Source organism: Vigna angularis, chromosome 2 (assembly GCF_016808095.1).
Source record: "Vigna angularis cultivar LongXiaoDou No.4 chromosome 2, ASM1680809v1, whole genome shotgun sequence".
NCBI classification, from domain to species: Eukaryota; Viridiplantae; Streptophyta; class Magnoliopsida; order Fabales; family Fabaceae; genus Vigna; species Vigna angularis.
The window spans coordinates 27331333-27350411 of record NC_068971.1 but is presented as its reverse complement, the minus strand read 5'-3'; the positions used below and the strand labels follow the sequence as shown (position 1 = coordinate 27350411).

Genomic DNA, 19079 nt, shown 5'->3' with positions numbered 1-19079 from the left:
ATGACGAGCGTCCTGAGCGAGCGGAGCAATGACGAGCGTCCTGAGCGAGCGGAGCAATGACGAGCGTCCTGAGCGAGCGGAGCAAGGACGACCGTCCTGAGCGAGCCGAGCAAGGACGAGCGTCCTGACCAACTGGAGGTAACAGGAAGGGTATGACGAGCGTCCTGACCGAGAACCGACGACGAGCGTCCTCAGCGAGTCGAAGCAGCAACGGTGGAACGAGCGGAAGGAGGACGAGCGTCCTGGACAAGTGACAGTACGATTAGCGGGAAACTCGGGGGACGCTCCTCAGGATATTATAGTAGTAAATATAGTACCAATGTTAATAAAGAAGGAACCTAGGGTTTACGACACGTTTTTGATAGGCATAATTACCAATGTTTTCAAAATTAAAACAACTATTTCAACATGATTCCAAACATGATAACATTATCTAAAACTGAAATTCGTAATGTAATACAACTTATTCAGGTACTCCTTTTTTTCTTCTAACACCTGCAGTATAAGGACTTCTTTTTACGACACTCTTAACCCGTATTCGGGGTTGCGCTTTCATACGATCATACATTGTGCTTTGTTGCATTTGAAATCCACGTTCAACCACAGGGGTTTGCTGGTCATGCTGAACCGGTGTACTTTGACAACCATGTTCACGTCCCCACAGCGGTTCTTCCACAAATTCTTCATTCTTATCTTCATTTTTTCCTTGAACCAACTTTCTTAAATCGTTAAGACTACTTTGCATGTCCGCGATTACCCGTGTTTGTTCTTCTACAACAAAAAGTAATTTTTCCTTATCTCCTCTATTTTGCTTCTTAAATGGAATACCAAATTTCTCACAAGCGTCTTTCACCATACCATAACAAAGCTCCTCTTTGGACACACCAACATCAATAACAACCTGCAATGTCATTAACAATTTTTGTTTCATAATAACACAAATCATAAATAACTTTGCACCTTCCTGTAATCAACAACTACTCACCGATCCCTTTGCCAAAGCACTTTTCATAAACTTATCCCCAATATTGATATCAATCCAGTTCAACAACCTTGGGAATTTTGTTACCCGTGTACTGTAAATGGACTTCGATGTCACAAAATGGTGACAAAACCATACCTGCAAATGTTTAATCCATCAACTAAGACAATAAAAATTATTCAAACAATAAACAATGATTGTCTTTCACTAACAATTACATAACAAACACGTACCTGCAACAGGTAAGCACATCCTTGAACATGAATATGGCTTTTGGTTGTTTCATTCTTCATTGTTGTTGAAGCACCACACACACTTTCAACAAAGTACTGAAAAAATAAACTGCCCCAATTGTACTTAGCCACACTCCCAAACTCCGAAACAAGGTCAAATATGATTGGGAATACTACTCCACTTCGATTCGGAACCAAGAACTCTGATATGCCTACCAATATATACAAGCTGCAAAAATGTTCTATTGGAAAATTTTGATGTTCCTCTAACAAAAACTCATATACCATCCGGACATCCACTTTCCCCTTAGGGAAGTACTCCCTACAAACACTACGATGCCCAACTTTATTTAAATCTATCGCTTCACCAACAACAGGCAACCCTAACGACAGACACACATCAAATTCGGTAAACTTAATAATTTTGCCCCCAAAATAAAACCCACTCATGCTATCTACCCATTCACCACATAACTTAGATAACAAATTCCTACCTATCTTAATAGAACTTGGGAAGTATAACAACCAACCAAAAACACTCTTCTCAATGTATCCCTTTTGCTCAATAGTCAACCGTTCGTTCAAAACACCTATCATCTTGCTTCTGCAGTAGTGTCTGAACACTAACTGCATAGGAAGTCATGCTTACTAATTATATACAGTCAAACCACATATGTATGCAAATCAAATACAATCGTACGTACCTTCCTCGTTCTATCACTTCCTTTGTCACTTTGTTCACCACGTTCTTCCTCCATCACACTACAACAACACAAAAACTTAAATTACATTACACCAACACAATGAACTAAAACAATAAATTGGAAATCATAACAAACATTGTCAACATATGTTAAAACACAACAAAATATAATTCTCATTTATGAATGCATATAATTCGTGCCACATAAAACAACATTTTCAAACAATCATGCTACAGGAACAGAACTGGGTACCTGGGTGACAGTTTTTGCTCACAACGGCCAACAACTTCCACATTCAATGATTTGTGGGGTGGCTTGTTTGTTTTCCCACATTTCACCTACTTCTAAGCAATCTGGGAACACTCAGGATAACATTTTTTTAACATATTTGTGCCACACAAAACAACATTTTCAACCACTCATGGTACAGGAACAGGACTGGTACCTCAGGCAAAATAAATGGGTACCTGGGTTCCAGTTTTTGCACACCAAGGCCAACTACGTCCATCACTCTAATTTGTGGGGTGGCTTGTTTGTTTTCCCACATTTCACCTACTTCTAAGTAATTTCGGAACAATTTCTTAACATTTTATTAAGAAATTCGTCTCCCATAAAAATACATTCTGTAGGACCCTTGCTTCACCAACATTACTGCTACCAAACCCGAATGAAGTGGGTCATTGGGTTCAGGTTTTTTGACAGCAAGGCCAACTAGGACCATGACTACGAATCGAACACAATTGCAGCAACAGTGTAAGATTAACCAGAACACTTGTATAAAAAATCGAACAGAAGAACACCAAATCCAATCCAATAACAACATGATCCATGTATTCAACATTAATTCCACTGAAAAATCAAAAAGCAAACCAACCTTCAGTGAAGACGACGCGTGGCGGAAAACCCCTCTTTTTGGACAAAAGTGTGACAGCCCACACTCCGGCGAGACTCCGGCGAACGTCCGGCAGCACTCCGGGACAGGGACGGCACCACCTGGGACGATGCGATACCTTCAACGCCTCCCTTGGTCACAGGGCCGGAACGGACGACACAGGCTGCCGTGTTCGCGTCGAGCGCTCGACGAAGGAGCTGCGGCGCCGTCAAATGGAACGGGCTGTAGGCGTTCGATCTCTCCGAGACGGCCTTCAACAGTGGACGGCAGAACTCCGGCGCGGACTCGGTCTGTCTCTCTGTCGCTCGTGATCCCTCCTTTCTCCAACTCTCTCGTGTCTCTGTCTAGGTCACACAAGTCGCGTTTTGGTTGTTCGCGCCCGCTTCTCTGTCTGCGCATTGAGGAAATAAAATTCAAATTTGAAACGCACAACCCAAACTGCCCGTGCCCGTCCTCGCCACGTCGGCGTGGAAGCAGGTTTCATCAGACTTCCTCAGAACGCAGCAGCTTTTTCCAGCCAAAACGTCAACCACTCAGACGCTGACACGTGTCCTGTGTCCAAATGTTGTCAAATTTGGTTGTTCGAGTATCATTTTCCTTAAGTTAAAGACTGTTTTTCAAATTAAAAATTATTTAACTTTTAGTTAAGATGAAATGACAACTAAACAAATTTGATTTGAAAACTGCCCAACAAAATATCAAATTACATATATTTTTACAAACCAAAACTAATATTTGAATTACTATATGCTATGTTTGAAGTTATCAAATTTACATAGTAGTATTAAAGTGAATGCAAATTTTAGAGGAATATATAAAAGTCTAGGATATGAAAAAAAAATTAGGAACATTCTAAATAGCTTAAAAATTGAGAGCATTCCACATAAGTGGATAACAATTTCTAAAATAATCTATGAATTTATAAATATTCATGTATTTTATCATTTGATGTAAGACAATACTAACACAACTATAAAATCCATTTCTTTCAAGTACTATTTTCATATTTTATTATCTCCACATTTTTTTTATCCTATCAACTTTCCTTTCACAACCTCAAAATACTAACATAGTACATAGACAATTTCAAAATACATTTGTGTTTTAAATACAAACAAATAACCTAGAGGTTTATATCATCATGTTAGACCCTATTATAGTGATTTCAGAATAATAAGGTTAAAACCCATGAAAGCTCCTCATATTTGTACTGAAATCTCAATTCGGTCCTTAGATTTAAGTAGTCTCAATTTGGTCCTTTTTTTTAAATGTGTAACAAATAAGTCTTTTATGTTAATTTGATAGAAACAACGTCAAGATGTGGTGAGTTGTAATATTTAGTGAAGGAAATGCCATTTGGTTGAATAATTTCAGTAGTTGACGTGTTCACTCATCCCCTTTTAAGTGATTGGTTTTTCCTTAACTTTTAGAGGTATGGTTGTGAAAGAAGGGGTGAGGGTTATGAAAGAAGAGGTTATGGAAGGCTCATGCATTGTTCGGGTGAAGTATGTCTTCGTCTCACTCTTGTCCCACAAAATCAAACTCACCTCAACTACCGTCAATCTTTGATCACAATGAAAGTTGAATGTCTGTTGAAAATCTCATTCCCTGGTCCTTTTACACTACTTTCAAATCCCTAGCTCTATTGGTCTTGTGTTGGTTTTCAAATCCTTAATTAACCATCGACACTATGCACCAAATCCTCAATTCTTGTGCTAATGAAGTTGCACAATTAACCAATATTGAATTGCAGAAAATAAAATAATCCACATAACCATGTCCATTGTGCACCATCGTTAACCAGTTATATAGCCTTAACGATTTGAGCATATTTGTTACACATTTTTTCGAAAGAAAAAAAGGACCCAATTAAGGCTACTTAAAATCCAAGGATCGAATTGAGATTTCAGTACAAATATGAGGATCATCCGAGATTTTTAATCAAATAATAAGGCCAAAGGATCGATATGAAATCCTAAATATGATTGTTGTGTGCACAAAACTTTAATTACATAATATATCATTAATATATACCTATACACAAGTCATATGTCATTTTGTCCAAAAATCGACTTTCATATGTCACTTTGTCTAACAATCGACTTTTCTGGAAATAATGAAAAGAAGTCTTGCAATTCTAAAACAATAAAAGAGAATAAGGTAGTTTAGCTTAAAAAAGCATATAAAATAAAATTTATGCGACAGTAAAGTAATATTCAATAAGTCTTAGAAGAAACAAATAATACTTTGGGCAAGTAGTCCACAATAATCAAAGGCCTCCTTAAAATAAAATCTGTTTAGTAAGGAAGATAACTGAATCATAAAACAAGAATGGGGAAATTTCCTCTAGCCCTATTTACCATGACCAAGTCTTCCTTGAAATTTTTTTAGAAGATAGTTCTCACATAAACATCTAATTCCTTTGGAAGATGAATTTGAAATGAGTGTGATGTGTGAATTAAAATTCTTTCTTAGACTACAAATTAAGAAAGAGACAGACGCCATATACATACACCAAACGAAATACATCAAAGAGCTACTTAAGAAATTCAAGTTGGAAGAAACAAAGGAGATGAAGACTCCAAAGCATCCAACAACTAGCCTAGGGCTAGACGAAGGATCTACGTAGACAACATAATTTATCGACAAATGATAGGTTCACTCTAATATCTTACTCTTCTAAACTCGATATAATGTTTAGTGTCTACCTATATGCTAGATTTATATCAAAATCTAAGAGAAACCCACCTTAGTGTTCTTAAACGAATCTTTCGTTATCTATTGGAACAACTAATCTTGGTTTATGCTATAAAGGAAGTGAGAGTTTCAGGTTTTAAGGTAACTGTGACACTGATTATGCTAGAGACAAATTTGAAAGAAAAAGTACAAGTGGAGATTGACACTTCATTAGAGGAAACCTTGCCTCATGGTTGAGCAAAAAGCAAAGCACAATTGCATTATCAACTACTATAGATGAATACATATTTGTTGCTCATTGTTGCTCACAACTACTCTAGATTAAGAATCAATTGAAAGATTACAGTTTCTACAAGAGTAAGATTCCTATATATTCTATAATATTGCTCCTATTAGCTTATCTAAAATCCTACATTGCATTCACGTCCATACATATTGTAGTCAAGTATCACTTCATATGTGATCATGTGAATAAGGTTACTATAGATTTATAATATGAAAACACAGAAAATGATCTTGCTGACATCTTCACCAAGCCATTGGTTGAAGATAGACTTCATCGTCTAATTATCCTCCTTGACATTAAAAGCGTTGAATGAGTAGATTTGACTCAACGCGTCAAGCACAAATAATATAATGTATAGAGACAAAATTCGAAGACTTATCGTCAAATGATGTCATGCCTAACATCATCTAAGATAGATCGTCTATAGACAATTGCATATGTGCATAAGTCACGTTTAATGCTGAGCCCAAACGATACCTATGATAAATCGTATAGGTTACAAAAGGACTTTAAATGTCAAGTTAACACAATCTCAAATCAAAGTCTTTATAATGCTTGTCTTATCACTATTTATGTGTCGACCAAGATATCAACTCTTCTTCTTTAGCAAGAAGATAAATCTTTTAACTCTTCCACCTTTTCTAAGACTTATCCATTGCACCAACGCCTTTTTCCCAGAATATCTCTTCTCTTAAGAAAAATAAAAATCTAATCTCGTACCTAAGTCCTACAATATGCATGAAATAGATTTAACATATGTCATAACTCCTCGATCATTGGGCAGAGACTATGACCAATGTTCTCCTCTTCAAATCAAGTGTATCTTCTTCCTTCCTTACATCCTCAATCTTCTAAGAAATCTTAACCACATCTTCTCATGAATGGTCTCTTTTGAAAGCAGGTAGAGGAAGGTTTGGCCGTAAGATTTTGGGCTTAAGCATTGTGTTACTCGTAAGACTTATGGAAGTAGGATGAATTAGACTTGGTGGCTTTGTTAAGTTTGGCTGCTTTGGTAAGAAGGTGGTGTGACAGTAAGTTAAGGGTGGATGACATATTGTTTGGTATATCTTGGAGATGATTTGGTTTCATGTGATGTTGTTCGATATCAGTTGGTTGAGATGTGGTTTCGTGTGATGTTGTTTAGTATGTATTGGTGGTGATACATTGTGAATGTGATGTGATTTTATGGATTGGAGTGAATGATTTGAGTGTGAGTGTTATTTTGTATTGTTTTCTGATTAGTTCACCCTTACTTATTTGTGTTTGTATGATAATCGTATAACTCGTGTAGTTATATAGGAAGTAGATGATGCTGCTACTGTTTAGAATGAAAAGAAACATAGGAAAATCTTATAGAAATTTTTTGAAATATATTTCAAATAATAATGTAGTTTAATTTAAAAATCTTTTAACATTATTATAAGAGTATTTGAATTATTTATTATTTTCGCATAATTTTAATTATTTTTATAATAATACAATAAAAATTTTAATTTTTCACCTAATAATATAAGAAATCGTTTTTTTTTTTAAGTTAACTAATTATTCGTGACAACAACAGATATATCCTGTTACATCTACAAATATGAGCTTTGGATATATTATTTATTTAATGTTGGTAGTTTATTACATCCAAAAGCATATCGTAGGCACCTCTCTCACACGGAAAAAGTGTAGGACTTTTCATGATTAGTGCTTCGTTTAGTTGCAGCAGACGGAAGTTGCATAAGAACAAACTCGAATGGGGTTTCCTGATTGATGGCCAAAAGCCTGTTCCCTGCTTCATCCTTAACAATCCCAACATTACCGCAGGACTTGCCATCACTTGAACAGAACTGAAATTTATAGCTATTGGCTGAGGAAGCTCTGTGAATAGTGAAGAAACCTGAGAGGGAATTTGGGTAGCCAACTTTAACGAAGGTTCCTTCAGACTGACCCTCAACAGCTATCCACTCATTACTCTCAAAAGCCTCACCGAGTTGAACATATTCGTAACTAATGCTGACTCTGCCTTCAGGAATAAAAAGGGATTTGAACATGGATCGAATACGCCATGGTTGCCCTGGATCGGTCTCAAAGGGAGATTGCACAACAGAGAGAGGGGAAGTTTCGTCTCCAGTTCTGGCTCGTTTGATTCCACCGCCGCCGGCTCCGAAAAAGAGTGGCAATATATAGTATACGCCACCATTTTTAACGATGTTACCATTCATGTCCGTGACAGGTTGAGCAGTGGTTGAAGGAGGGTAGAAAGTTAGGGCAGAAAGAAGGAAGATAGCGAAGAGCGTTGCACTCGCCATTTCTTTGGTTGGCTATTAAATAGATTAAGCTTTTTCTCTTCTTTCTTCAGTTCAGTTGTGTGAATTAGCCAAGTTGGGAGAATTCATTTATAGAGCTACGTCCCGATGATAACGTTAACTCTTTTGTGGATAGAAATGAATAAAATATCTTAAAACTTTTAAACATGTGAAAAAGATGAAAGAAGTACAATATTAGTTTGATTTAAATACACGTTAGTGATGAAATAATTGAATTTCTATAATGATATTTAAATAATTTTGTGTACAATTTGAAGATTATGAAACCATATAAATGTTTTCTCTAAAAACTTTCTTAAGAATTCTTGTTTATGAATTTATAATAAAGATATTAGTCTAATTCTATTGTAATTTTTGTGAAACAGTATGAAAAAATTGATTTACCTAATTATTATTATTAAAGTGTAATGTGAATTTTAAAAGAATATAGAAACTCATAAGATAGAAGAATTAAAATATAATACAAACTTTAGAATATAGTAAAAAAGTTTAAGATTAGAAGAAGAAAATCAAAAACATTCTACATGAATAAAAATTTAGAACATTTTACATAAGTTGTAATTAGTATTTTCTAAAATAATATATGGATCTATAAATATCTATATACTTTACCATGTAAAACAATATTTATCACAAAAGATGAATATTTGTTTTTTGGATAGAAATGAATAAAACATCTTAAAGCTTTTAAACATGTGAAAAAGATGAAAGAAGAACAAAAGTAGTTAGATTTAAGTATACGTTAGTGATGAAATAATAGAATTCGAAAAATAATATTTAAATAATTTGAAGATTATGAAACCATATAAATGTTGTCTTTACAAAATTTCTTAAAAATTCATTTTTATGAATTTATAATAAATAAAGATATTAGTCTATTCTATTGTAATTTTGTAATTTTTGTGGTGAGAAAAACTATAGGAACAAAATATTGACTTTGTTGGCAATTTGGGTCACTTATATATATATATATATATATATATATATATATATATATATATATATATATATATATATATATATATATATATATATAAATAAGTAATTATTAAATGTGTTAGGGCCATTATATTTTATCTGTCAACTTTATAAAGTGATCTAATTCAGATAAATATGGTTAAAGGTATATTTGTCATGAAAGAATATTGTGTAGACACCAACAATAATTTAAATTTGTTGAATGAGCTAAATTATCATTATTGAAACTAAAGAATATTAACCGTTAGAGGTTATTTAAAGGGTCATGTTCTCCATCTATGAGCACATTGTATCATTCATGTTTCCTTATCTTTATCCCCCATCAGAAGAGAAAATCTAGAGGGAACCAAAGGTGTTTTACAAAGGAAAGATAAGAGACTAATTCAGCTTGTTCATTAATTATTTTGAGTGTCCAATTCTTCAGGTATTTTCCGCTCTATTGTTACAGGGATATTGGGAACTATCCTGATTAAAGAGTTTAATGCATATCAATTATAATGGTTTATTGCTCTTAATGGTTAATCTGAAAATTAGTTATCTACATATTTATCCGTAGGAGATGTTGGTGTGTGAGAGCAATTTTTGGAAGATTGTGGCCTAAAATTCATAATAATAACTTATTACACTCGCCCTAACCTTTATTCATAAATATCCATTTGTAGATCTTTGCCCTAAACTCTTTAATGCTCAATCATCGTTATTTTCATGCAGACTTATCAATGAAATTATTTTCATGATAACTTATCCACAAATTATTATGCGTATAACTCTAATGGAATTGTCCATGGTTATGTTACCTGCAAATGATATGAGTAAGTTAGTGACAATTCATCCATGGAGAATGTGCACAAAGTGACTTAATATACTTACATGGGTATCTATGTTTGTTTTTTAATTATTATTGCAGATTAGTTGCCAAGAAAAAGTGTCGGCCACACTTAAGGTGTGTTTACTTTGAAGGAAGGATTTGGGAGAGACTAAGTAGATGAGAAGATTTGAGAGTGAATTAATTGATGTTTGTTTTAGTGAATTTGGAGGTAAATAAGGGTAGATTTGAAAGTAAAGTTTGAGAGAATTAGTGTAGGATTTGATTGATATGACAGATAAAAAAAATTGTTTAATTGATAGAAATTGAAGATTACCAAAATGTCCCTAGTTATTAAAGTTATATAAAATGATAATTGTTAATATTTAATTGTAAAAATGTTTATAAAAAGTGAAAAATGAACATTAATTATTAAAATTAATTTTTTAAATGTAAAAGAATAATAATTTAGTAAAATGAATTTATTTTTAAATGTACAGTGTAATTGAAGGTGTGAATTTGTATTTTGGTTTTCATGAATTAAGTTCTTTTTGTAGTCAAAAATCATGACATGGTAAAGGGGTAGAATTATCAGTTTGTTTTATAAAGAGATAAAATTTTATATTTTTAAAAGCAACTTGAATTGATTTTGATTAAACAAAATAGATAAAAAACCATTTTTAATTAAAACTATACATTTATCTAACAATAAACAACTATATATTACTTTTGTTGATATACAAATAACTTAAAAAAAACTTTTGAACTAATTGTTTAGCAAGAACATTTTTTATGAACTGGAACTGTTTCCATCAGATATTTTTCGAACAACACAATACAAGTACTTTCCATGTGTCCACACATGACATATCCCAATCAAATTGTCTACTTTCAAGGCTTAAAATCAACCACAAAACACCAATCCTTAACACATAAAATTCTCTAAGGTTTCACCCACTAAACAATAACTCCAAGATCCTCTTCAAAATCCTAAATTTCTAAGCACCATTTTGTTGTTTTTGTTTTTCTCTTGAGACCATTTTTGTCTGAACTTCAATTTCAGACCCTAATAATGACTTATGCATTTCATCCAACTTTAGCAGCAAACAATTGTTCCTTTTCTTCCAAGAGATTCCCCTTGAAGCACCCAAAGCCAGTAAGAGAAGGTTTGATTTGTTCATTGTTAGAGCTGACTTTGATGACTCTAATTGCTTTGCATGCAACACCTTGAACACTTCGACGATGTCACCAGCTATGATGAAATCCCATGGTTTAAGCAAATGCATAAGATTTTTCTGACATGAAATAATCCCAGGATTTCCTACTATAGGCATTGTCAAAATGACTTTGCATAGTTTCCCATCTGATCTCTATGGTAAGATTAAGCATTACTTTTCTATATCTTTTATGTAAGAAACTCCCATAAATGAATGAATTAAGAGCTTAAAGAGATGTAAACTACCTATTAAAGATTGTTCTGCTTGCGTTCTTGTGCCTAGTGAAGAGGTTCAAACAGTGGGACAAGCACTAAGAAATTTTATCATTTGGCCATCCAGATTGGCAAAGCCAATTTTAGTAAGTATTGTTATTCATACTTGCCTTAATTACTTATGTATTTCTTGTATTTGGATGCATATATTATTAGACTTATTTTAGGATCAAATGTAGGACGTTTCTAAGAAGACAAATATTGGTACACCTCCACAACCACAATTGTCTCCTCTACAACAACTTGGTGCAACAGTAGTAACAATGGGGAATAAAACTATTAAGATAGATGACTCCTGATATGACATGCAAGACTACTACCACTACTTTATTTGTATGCATAGGGATATTTGTGAAATTGTCATTGGTAATGATCTTCTCTTTACAACAGTTCTACAAGTTTGGAATTTGTAAGTTCAACTTTCACAAACCATGAAAATACTCTTATATTGCATTCATGTATTGATTCTAACATTATTTGTTCATATTGAAGGTGTCACATTTTGTTTATATCTTCATCTTGAGGATTTTTATCATTTTCTCTTCATTTGTAGTCTTCTGCAAGTCTTCATTTTCACTTGCATCTGACATCTGACTCAAGAGGTTTTTCCTCGAGGTCCATAATTTCATCAAAGACAACATGCACAGATTCTTCTATTTCAAATGTTTTTCGATTAAAAACTCTGTAAGTTTTACTTGTTAGAGAATATCCAAAAAAAAAATTGCTTCATCGACTTTGGAATCAAATTTTCCTAAATTTTGTTTTCCATTATTTAAGACAAAACATTTGCATCCAAAAATTCTTAAATGTGAAACATTTGGTTTTTTACCTTTATAAAGTTCATAAGGAGTACATTTCAAAATTAGCCTAATAAGCATTCTATTCAATACATAACATGCAATACTCACAACATTAGCCCAAAATTGGTTAGGAACACTATATTCATTTAACATAGTTCTAGAAAGTTCCTCTAAGGATTTATTCTTTCTTTCTACAACTCCATTTTGTTGAGGAGTTCTAGGTGCAGAAAAATTGTATCTTTGTGATTGTAGTTTGTAATTGTTTTGTGATTAGTAAATTGTTTATCTTGTTTTGAGATAAGCGACTGGGCGTAGGATTGGTAAGATCTGAACTAGGATAAAATCATCTGTGCAAATTTCTCTCAACCTTACTCTATACTTGTTATTATTAATTTCTAAGTAAGTTTAATTGAGTAGAAATTTTAAAGGCACACGATTTTGTTAAGAACCAATTCACCCCCCTTGTCTTGGTTTGTTGTTCCACACTAACCACTCTGCTGCAGCCGCTCTGACATAAGGTATTTGCATCACCTCTGCACTGAGAGAAAGAATGCTACTATCTATGGATTTCTTGACCCTGTTATCATTCAAAGTGTAGGAAATAAATCAGAGGAGGTGCAAAAATACTTAACAGAGATGTTTCAAAAAGTTGGTAAAGAGGTCTATTTATCACCTTACTTGCATAAGTAAGTACACAAATTTTGAATTCTTGGTAACTAATTTAAAAGTTATTTTTAATTAATATTATTGTCACTTGTAGGGCTCATTGGAAATTGCTAATAATTGTTCCGGATCATTCTCTTGTAGTTCTCTTATGTTCCTTGCATAAAAAAGCTAACACATTGTCCATCAAAAATATTTTAGAGGCGTAAGTTTTCCTTTCTATTTTGTATCCTTCCTATATGATTATAATGATATAATGAATGTCTACCTTTTCTAGGTCTTTGGAAGCTCATTCAAGGTTGCGAGGTATTCCATATGTAACTAGGAAGAAGATGCAAATAGTGACACCTAATGTAAGAGAAGTTGACCTTTGTTCTGTATTTTGTGATTTTGCTATTTTTATGAGGAATTGGCTTGTTGGTTTTTGTGGAATTTGGGTTTTTGTTGGTTTACCAAAATTGATCAAAGTTGCATGGTACAAAGGCTATAGCTAGAGTATAATATGATCTTGTGTGTCCTTAGTTTGAATGAGTCTTGATTATTTGTATTTAATTTGCAATGTCGACGTCAATTGAGCAACTATGAGTGTGGGTATTACGTAATGAAATATATGCACACCATTATTTGTACAAACATTAGAGATTCATGGAATAAGATATTAAAAAACTAACTAAATACTTATGTAACTGTTCATTACAAAATTGTTCTAACTTAATTATTTTATTTGTAGATCTTTAATGATTCATCCCAATGGAAGCTCCATACATTGAAGACATTAGAACCAAGTGGGCTTCTTTTATTTTAAGTGTTAGTAAATTGTAGAAACTTGACTACAATGTAATGTAGATTAATGTTATATTTGGATTTAATATATGGTTTCATGTACAAATTATATATTAAATATTATTAGAAAATTTAATGTTTCAAATGAATTTATTTATGTTAGTTTAATTGAATATGTTCATTTCATGTTATATTGATTATAAATTGATTGATGAGATGAACAATGTATGTAATAAAAAGTTATTTCTGAAAAGCATATATTATGATAGTGAATAATTACTTGTCGTAATATATTCGACATATTATAATAGGTGAAAAAATCTACATCATAAAATATTACATATTCTTATAGGTAAATCCAGCTACATCATACTATATTCGTTATATTATGATTAATAAGTGAAAATCTGTTATAATATACCAGACTTATTATGATAGGTGACAGAAAGTACATCATAATAAGCTGAACCTATTATGACATAATTTTTTGCTACGTCGTAAAATACATATACCTATTATAATGCCTAGAACTATGATGTCAGACTATCCATCATAATAGATTATTTTTATCAGTTATAAAATGTGATTTTTTAACTATTGTGATTAAAAAATAAATATGTTTCTACGTGTCCCTTCGAGAACATCCGATAAAACTGAAATGATTGGAAAATTAGCACTCACGTGCCAAAATTGTGTCTTTGTAACTATTCGCAGAACGATTGTGATGGGACCAAAACATTAGGTAAGATTGTATCCGTCTTCTCGCCACACATTACATTAAACTTGGCACCTATCCAATGTTTGGGACCATCACAGCGTGTGCGAAAAGCGTCTTTGTTATCCTTCGTAAAGTATATTATTCACCACAAAATATATTTCTACTATATATTTGATTGTTTTAATTGTCAGAAAAAATATTTATTAATTTGCAAGTGGATAATTTAAAGCTGAAAAATTATTTATGTGAACTAATTTAGAGAAAAATGTTTAATCATTATATTACTTAAGTAATTATAGACTATTTTACAAATTTAAAACTATTTAATCCTTGTTTAGTCTATTATTAATAAAAACTTATAGTATAAACACAAGCTATATTTTTGTTGATTAATGGTCAAAAGAAAATATTTATTTATTCATAAAAATTATAGTCTCAATTTAATATTGTTAAGACCTAAATAGCTTATTTCCTAAGTAGTCATGGAATAATAGATGATTCTTGTTTTGTATAGATTTATTAATAACAAAAGAAAAAACTGAGGATTGAAATTGTAGATACTAGCGCATGACACTCTTTATAGGATATGTCATTTGACTATGGTAGACGTTGTTCATTAAAAGTCATCAAATAATTGTAGATGTTGTATAGTATTGAGGTCAAAAAATCTTGAATGGTGAGATGCCCTATTGAGTCCTTCCTCATATTTTTCTATCCTCACTAATTTAGTTTCTTATCCTTGACCTTCTACCAAGGAATTCGCAAGGCATCTTTCCTGTGAGGAAGTTAGAGTTTGAGCTGTTTGTTCCAACACCAACATCTGAACAGGTGGTGGTAGAAGGATGCAAATTTAAAATCAACTTTATTTATTTACCTTTCTAAGGGTTAGACGAAATATTGGGAATAGATATGTTGTGATCTTAATAAGGTGGTGTTTCCAAATATAAAGTGATATAATACTAGATGATACTCTTAGATATTAAAAAATACCATTTGAATCTTAAAAAGGTATAACAAAAATAAATTAAAGATATTAACCCGTGATCAGAATCAGAGTTCAATAATCAAGAAAATCATCTTTCAAAAAATACAAATGCATATAATATGATTCAAAAATGTTTACAAATGTATTTGATATTCCTATATATAGACACAAATGTTTAAACAATCTAAGAAACCGTAAAAAAAGACCGAAAATATTGGACCCGAAATAACTTGAAAATTAAAAATAAAGACGAATAGTTCATTTAAAATAAATTAAAGAAGCTTTAAATGAATTAAAATTTTAATCTATAAGGGTGATCGAGCCTTCCTTTGATTTTTCAATTGCTTGTAACATCATGAGTATTGAATAGATTTGTTCTTTCAATCTCTTGCTTCTTTGGCATAAGTGATTTGAATTATAAAGGTTGGTTTTCAAGTTCTTGTTGTATAGAATCCAGACATAATTCTTTACCATAGAGATGTAGAGTTTATGATTGAACATCAAGTTTGGGGTGAGCTGAAGAAAGGAGCAAAGTGATACGTAATGTTAACACACATGAAAGTGAATGGTGAAGGGAACACAATAGGAATCCATAATGGATGAGTTTAAGGATAAAGAGGTGTCTGAATACCACCTAAGAGGGAGGTGGAATTCTATATTAACATGGGGCCTGAAGTAGATAACATCATGTGGGATGACTGCAAGGTAGAGTTGGAAAAGAAAACAAAGGTAGGTATGAATAATTTATAAGACCAAGTGTATCAATATGGGAACACTAGTGTTTTTAATGAAAAAGAAATATGAAAGTTCAAGGTACGTATGAATTATAGACAATAAAATTAGTTAACAACCAAGAACATGTATCCTTTGTCAAAGATAAGGACTATATTGGGTCCTTTTTAAAATGATAGGAACCACATAAAGTAAAACATAAATAAATAAAAACATGTAATTATTACTACAAATATAAAAGAAAAAAAAATGTTATGAAGCATTTTATGTAAAATAAATATGCGTGCGAGTAAATAACATAATCTATAAACTTTGTAAAAACATATACACTATGTATGTTTTTTTTATTGTAAACAATTAATTTCGTTTTAGAAAATGATTAAATTTAAATCAATATTAGGATCAAACGATAACATAATTATTTTAGTTTAAAAGTCGTTAAATTTAAATAAAAAATTACTTAAAAAAATGTTGTAATTTTTATATTAGAAAACAAAGTAAAAAATTAAAAAAAAAAATTGTTTCCCTAAATTGACAATCTTCTGTATTAAATTGCATATGTTAATATTACAAAAAATAATAAGTTATATGTAAGAAAAAAAATTGTTTAGATCGAAAAGGACTCATAAACCATATCAATGCCTTTAGAGGAAAGGAAAAAATTAAAATAAACCATATCAATGGCTTTAGGGAAAAGGATAAAATTAAAATTTTGTATAACAAGTGACTATAATTATTGTAGTTATTTGAATGATTTAGATTCGAGAAATTATTTCAAAATCTAATTATGTTTTTTTATGTTATATTTTAAATTAAGGAGTTATGATATGACTGAAAAAGAATCTAAAAAGTATATGTATAATATTATCTTTGATTTTTTTGGTGTTGAAAATTTCCAGTATTTCTATTAAAGAAGATATGATGGTTTTATTTATAGATATAATACGACAAGTTTCATATGTTATATTAATAATGTAGATAGGGCTGTTATAGTTTGATTTTATGTAAGAGTATTTTTAGAAAAATTTATGGTCAATACATGAGTAATTTTTCAGTAGTACATACTTCTGTTTATTTTGAGTTTTCATTTATGCTTGAGCATGCTTCCTCGAAGGATTTTCACAGGCTCTAGTGAGAAGTGATTATTCTTTTGTCTCTTATGATTAGCTTTGGACTAAAGAGTGATTTCTTAAAGTCATAGAGAAAAATGATATTAATGTTTAAATTTTTGTAAATATATACAATTCAAAAATTTTATATTTTTCATTAAGAGATTATTGTAATGATAATTTACTATTTTACTTTTCATAAAAAATAATATAAATGATTTAATATTTTAGCTGAATGTATTTATTTAGATTTTTTTTAAGTTACAGTTTCCTACGTTTTATAAAATATAATTTTATTTCTTTTTAATAAATTATCATATAATAACTTTGGAGACGTAAAAGTTTTTAAATATTAAAAAGAAAGGAAGAAATAGAAATAAGCTTTGGATATGTTATTTATTTGTTGGGTAGTTAATTACATCCAAAGCATATCGTAGAGACGTCTCTCTCATGGAGAAAGTGTAAGACTTTTCATGATTAGTGCTTCATTTAGATACTGCAGAGGGAAGTTCCGTAAGAACAAACTCGAATGGGGTTTCCTGATTGATGGCCAAAAGCCTGTTCCCTGCTTCATCCTTCACAATCCCAACATTACCGCAGGGTTTGCCATCAGTTGAACAGAACTGAAATTTATAGCTATTGGCTGAGGAAACTCTGTGAATGGTGAAGAAACCTGAGAGGGAATTTGGGTAGCCAACTTTAACGAAGGTTCCTTCAGACTGACCCTCAACAGCTATCCACTCATTACTCTCAAACCTCACCGAGTTGAACATATTCGTAACTAATGCTGACTCTGCCTTCGGGAAGAAAACCGGATCTGAACATGGATCGAATAATCCATGGTTGCCCTAGATCAGTCTCGAAGGGAGATTGCACAACAGAGAGAGGGGATTTTTCGTCTCCGGTTCTGGCTCGTTCAATTCCACCGCCGGTTCCAAAATAGCGTGGCAATATAAAGAATCGGCCACCATTTGTAACGATGTTACCATTGGCGTCCGTGACAGGTTGAGCAGTGGTTGAAGGAGGGTAGAAAGTTAGGGCAGAAAGAAGGAAGATAGCAAAGAGCGTTGCACTCGCCATTTCTTTGGCTGGCTATGAAACAGATTAAGCTTTTTCTCTTCTTTCTTCAGTTCAGTTGTGTGAATAAGCCAAGTTGGGAGATTTCATTTATAGAGCTACGTCCTGGTGATAAGGTTAACTCTTTTGTGGATAGAAATGAATAAAATATCTTCAAACTTTTAAACATGTGAAAAAGCTGAAAGAAGTACAATAGTAGTTCTATTTAAATATATGTTTCGATTTTCTGTAAAATAAGTTTCTTAAAATTTTGGGCCGTTAAAAATATATTTTTTTGCTTTTTATAAAATATGACAAATTTTTTATTTTATTATGTAAAAAATATTCTTTTTATTTCATCTTAAAAAAGGTAAATTATATATTTTAAATGTCTAAAGTTCATGCCCATTTGCATCCCTTTTTTCGTATTTGGGTTCGACTAACTTTTTTTTCATTTTTTCGAGCTCGGAACATTTTGATTTGAAATTTTCAAGTTTGTTACACTCGTAACAGACAGTTTTGTCTTCAGGTCGTGTGTCCTTGGTATTATTTTTATAGCCAAATCCACAGCGTCTGCTATTGAGCATTGTGCATTTCCTTCTCCTCCATGTTTGAAGCTTTCTTGTGATGAATAGCTCTTCTTCATCGTTTTCGTCCATGGAGTGATGACCAAGGTGTCCCACATTTCTTTAGCTCCTTGGTAAGTGTGAACTTTCCTGTATTCTTCTTCAGAAAGAGAGCATGTCAAAGAGTTGCGAGCTTTAGAGTTTAATAGGTAGCACTGCTTCTGCTCATTAGTCCACTTGCTTTTTGAGAATGACTCTCCTTCTTCATCTACATGAATGTAGTTGT

At 32.1% G+C, this 19079-nt stretch overlaps 3 protein-coding genes across 3 annotated transcripts; all 3 read right to left on the bottom strand.

Annotated features, from left to right (window-relative positions):
- Nucleotides 1-463: 463 nt before the first annotated feature.
- Nucleotides 464-2640, bottom strand: LOC128195327 (uncharacterized). The gene is made up of 6 exons (XM_052872587.1): nt 2540-2640; nt 1920-1977; nt 1710-1842; nt 1216-1598; nt 986-1120; nt 464-901 (listed from the first exon to the last, which is right to left on the bottom strand). The coding sequence occupies exons 1-6, from the start codon at nt 2638-2640 to the stop codon at nt 464-466; spliced, it is 1248 nt and encodes a 415-aa protein (XP_052728547.1).
- A 4812-nt stretch (nt 2641-7452) lies between these two features.
- On the bottom strand, nt 7453-8091 carry LOC108328696 (trypsin inhibitor DE-3). Its single transcript, XM_017562590.2, has one exon. It carries the CDS (start codon nt 8089-8091, stop codon nt 7453-7455), a length of 639 nt encoding a protein of 212 aa, XP_017418079.1.
- Nucleotides 8092-17656: 9565 nt separating this feature from the next.
- LOC108328740 (chymotrypsin inhibitor 3) lies at nt 17657-18251 on the bottom strand. The gene is made up of 2 exons (XM_052872586.1): nt 18051-18251; nt 17657-17968 (listed from the first exon to the last, which is right to left on the bottom strand). Exons 1-2 carry the CDS (start codon nt 18249-18251, stop codon nt 17657-17659), a joined length of 513 nt encoding a protein of 170 aa, XP_052728546.1.
- Between the last annotated feature and the right edge of the window lie 828 nt (nt 18252-19079).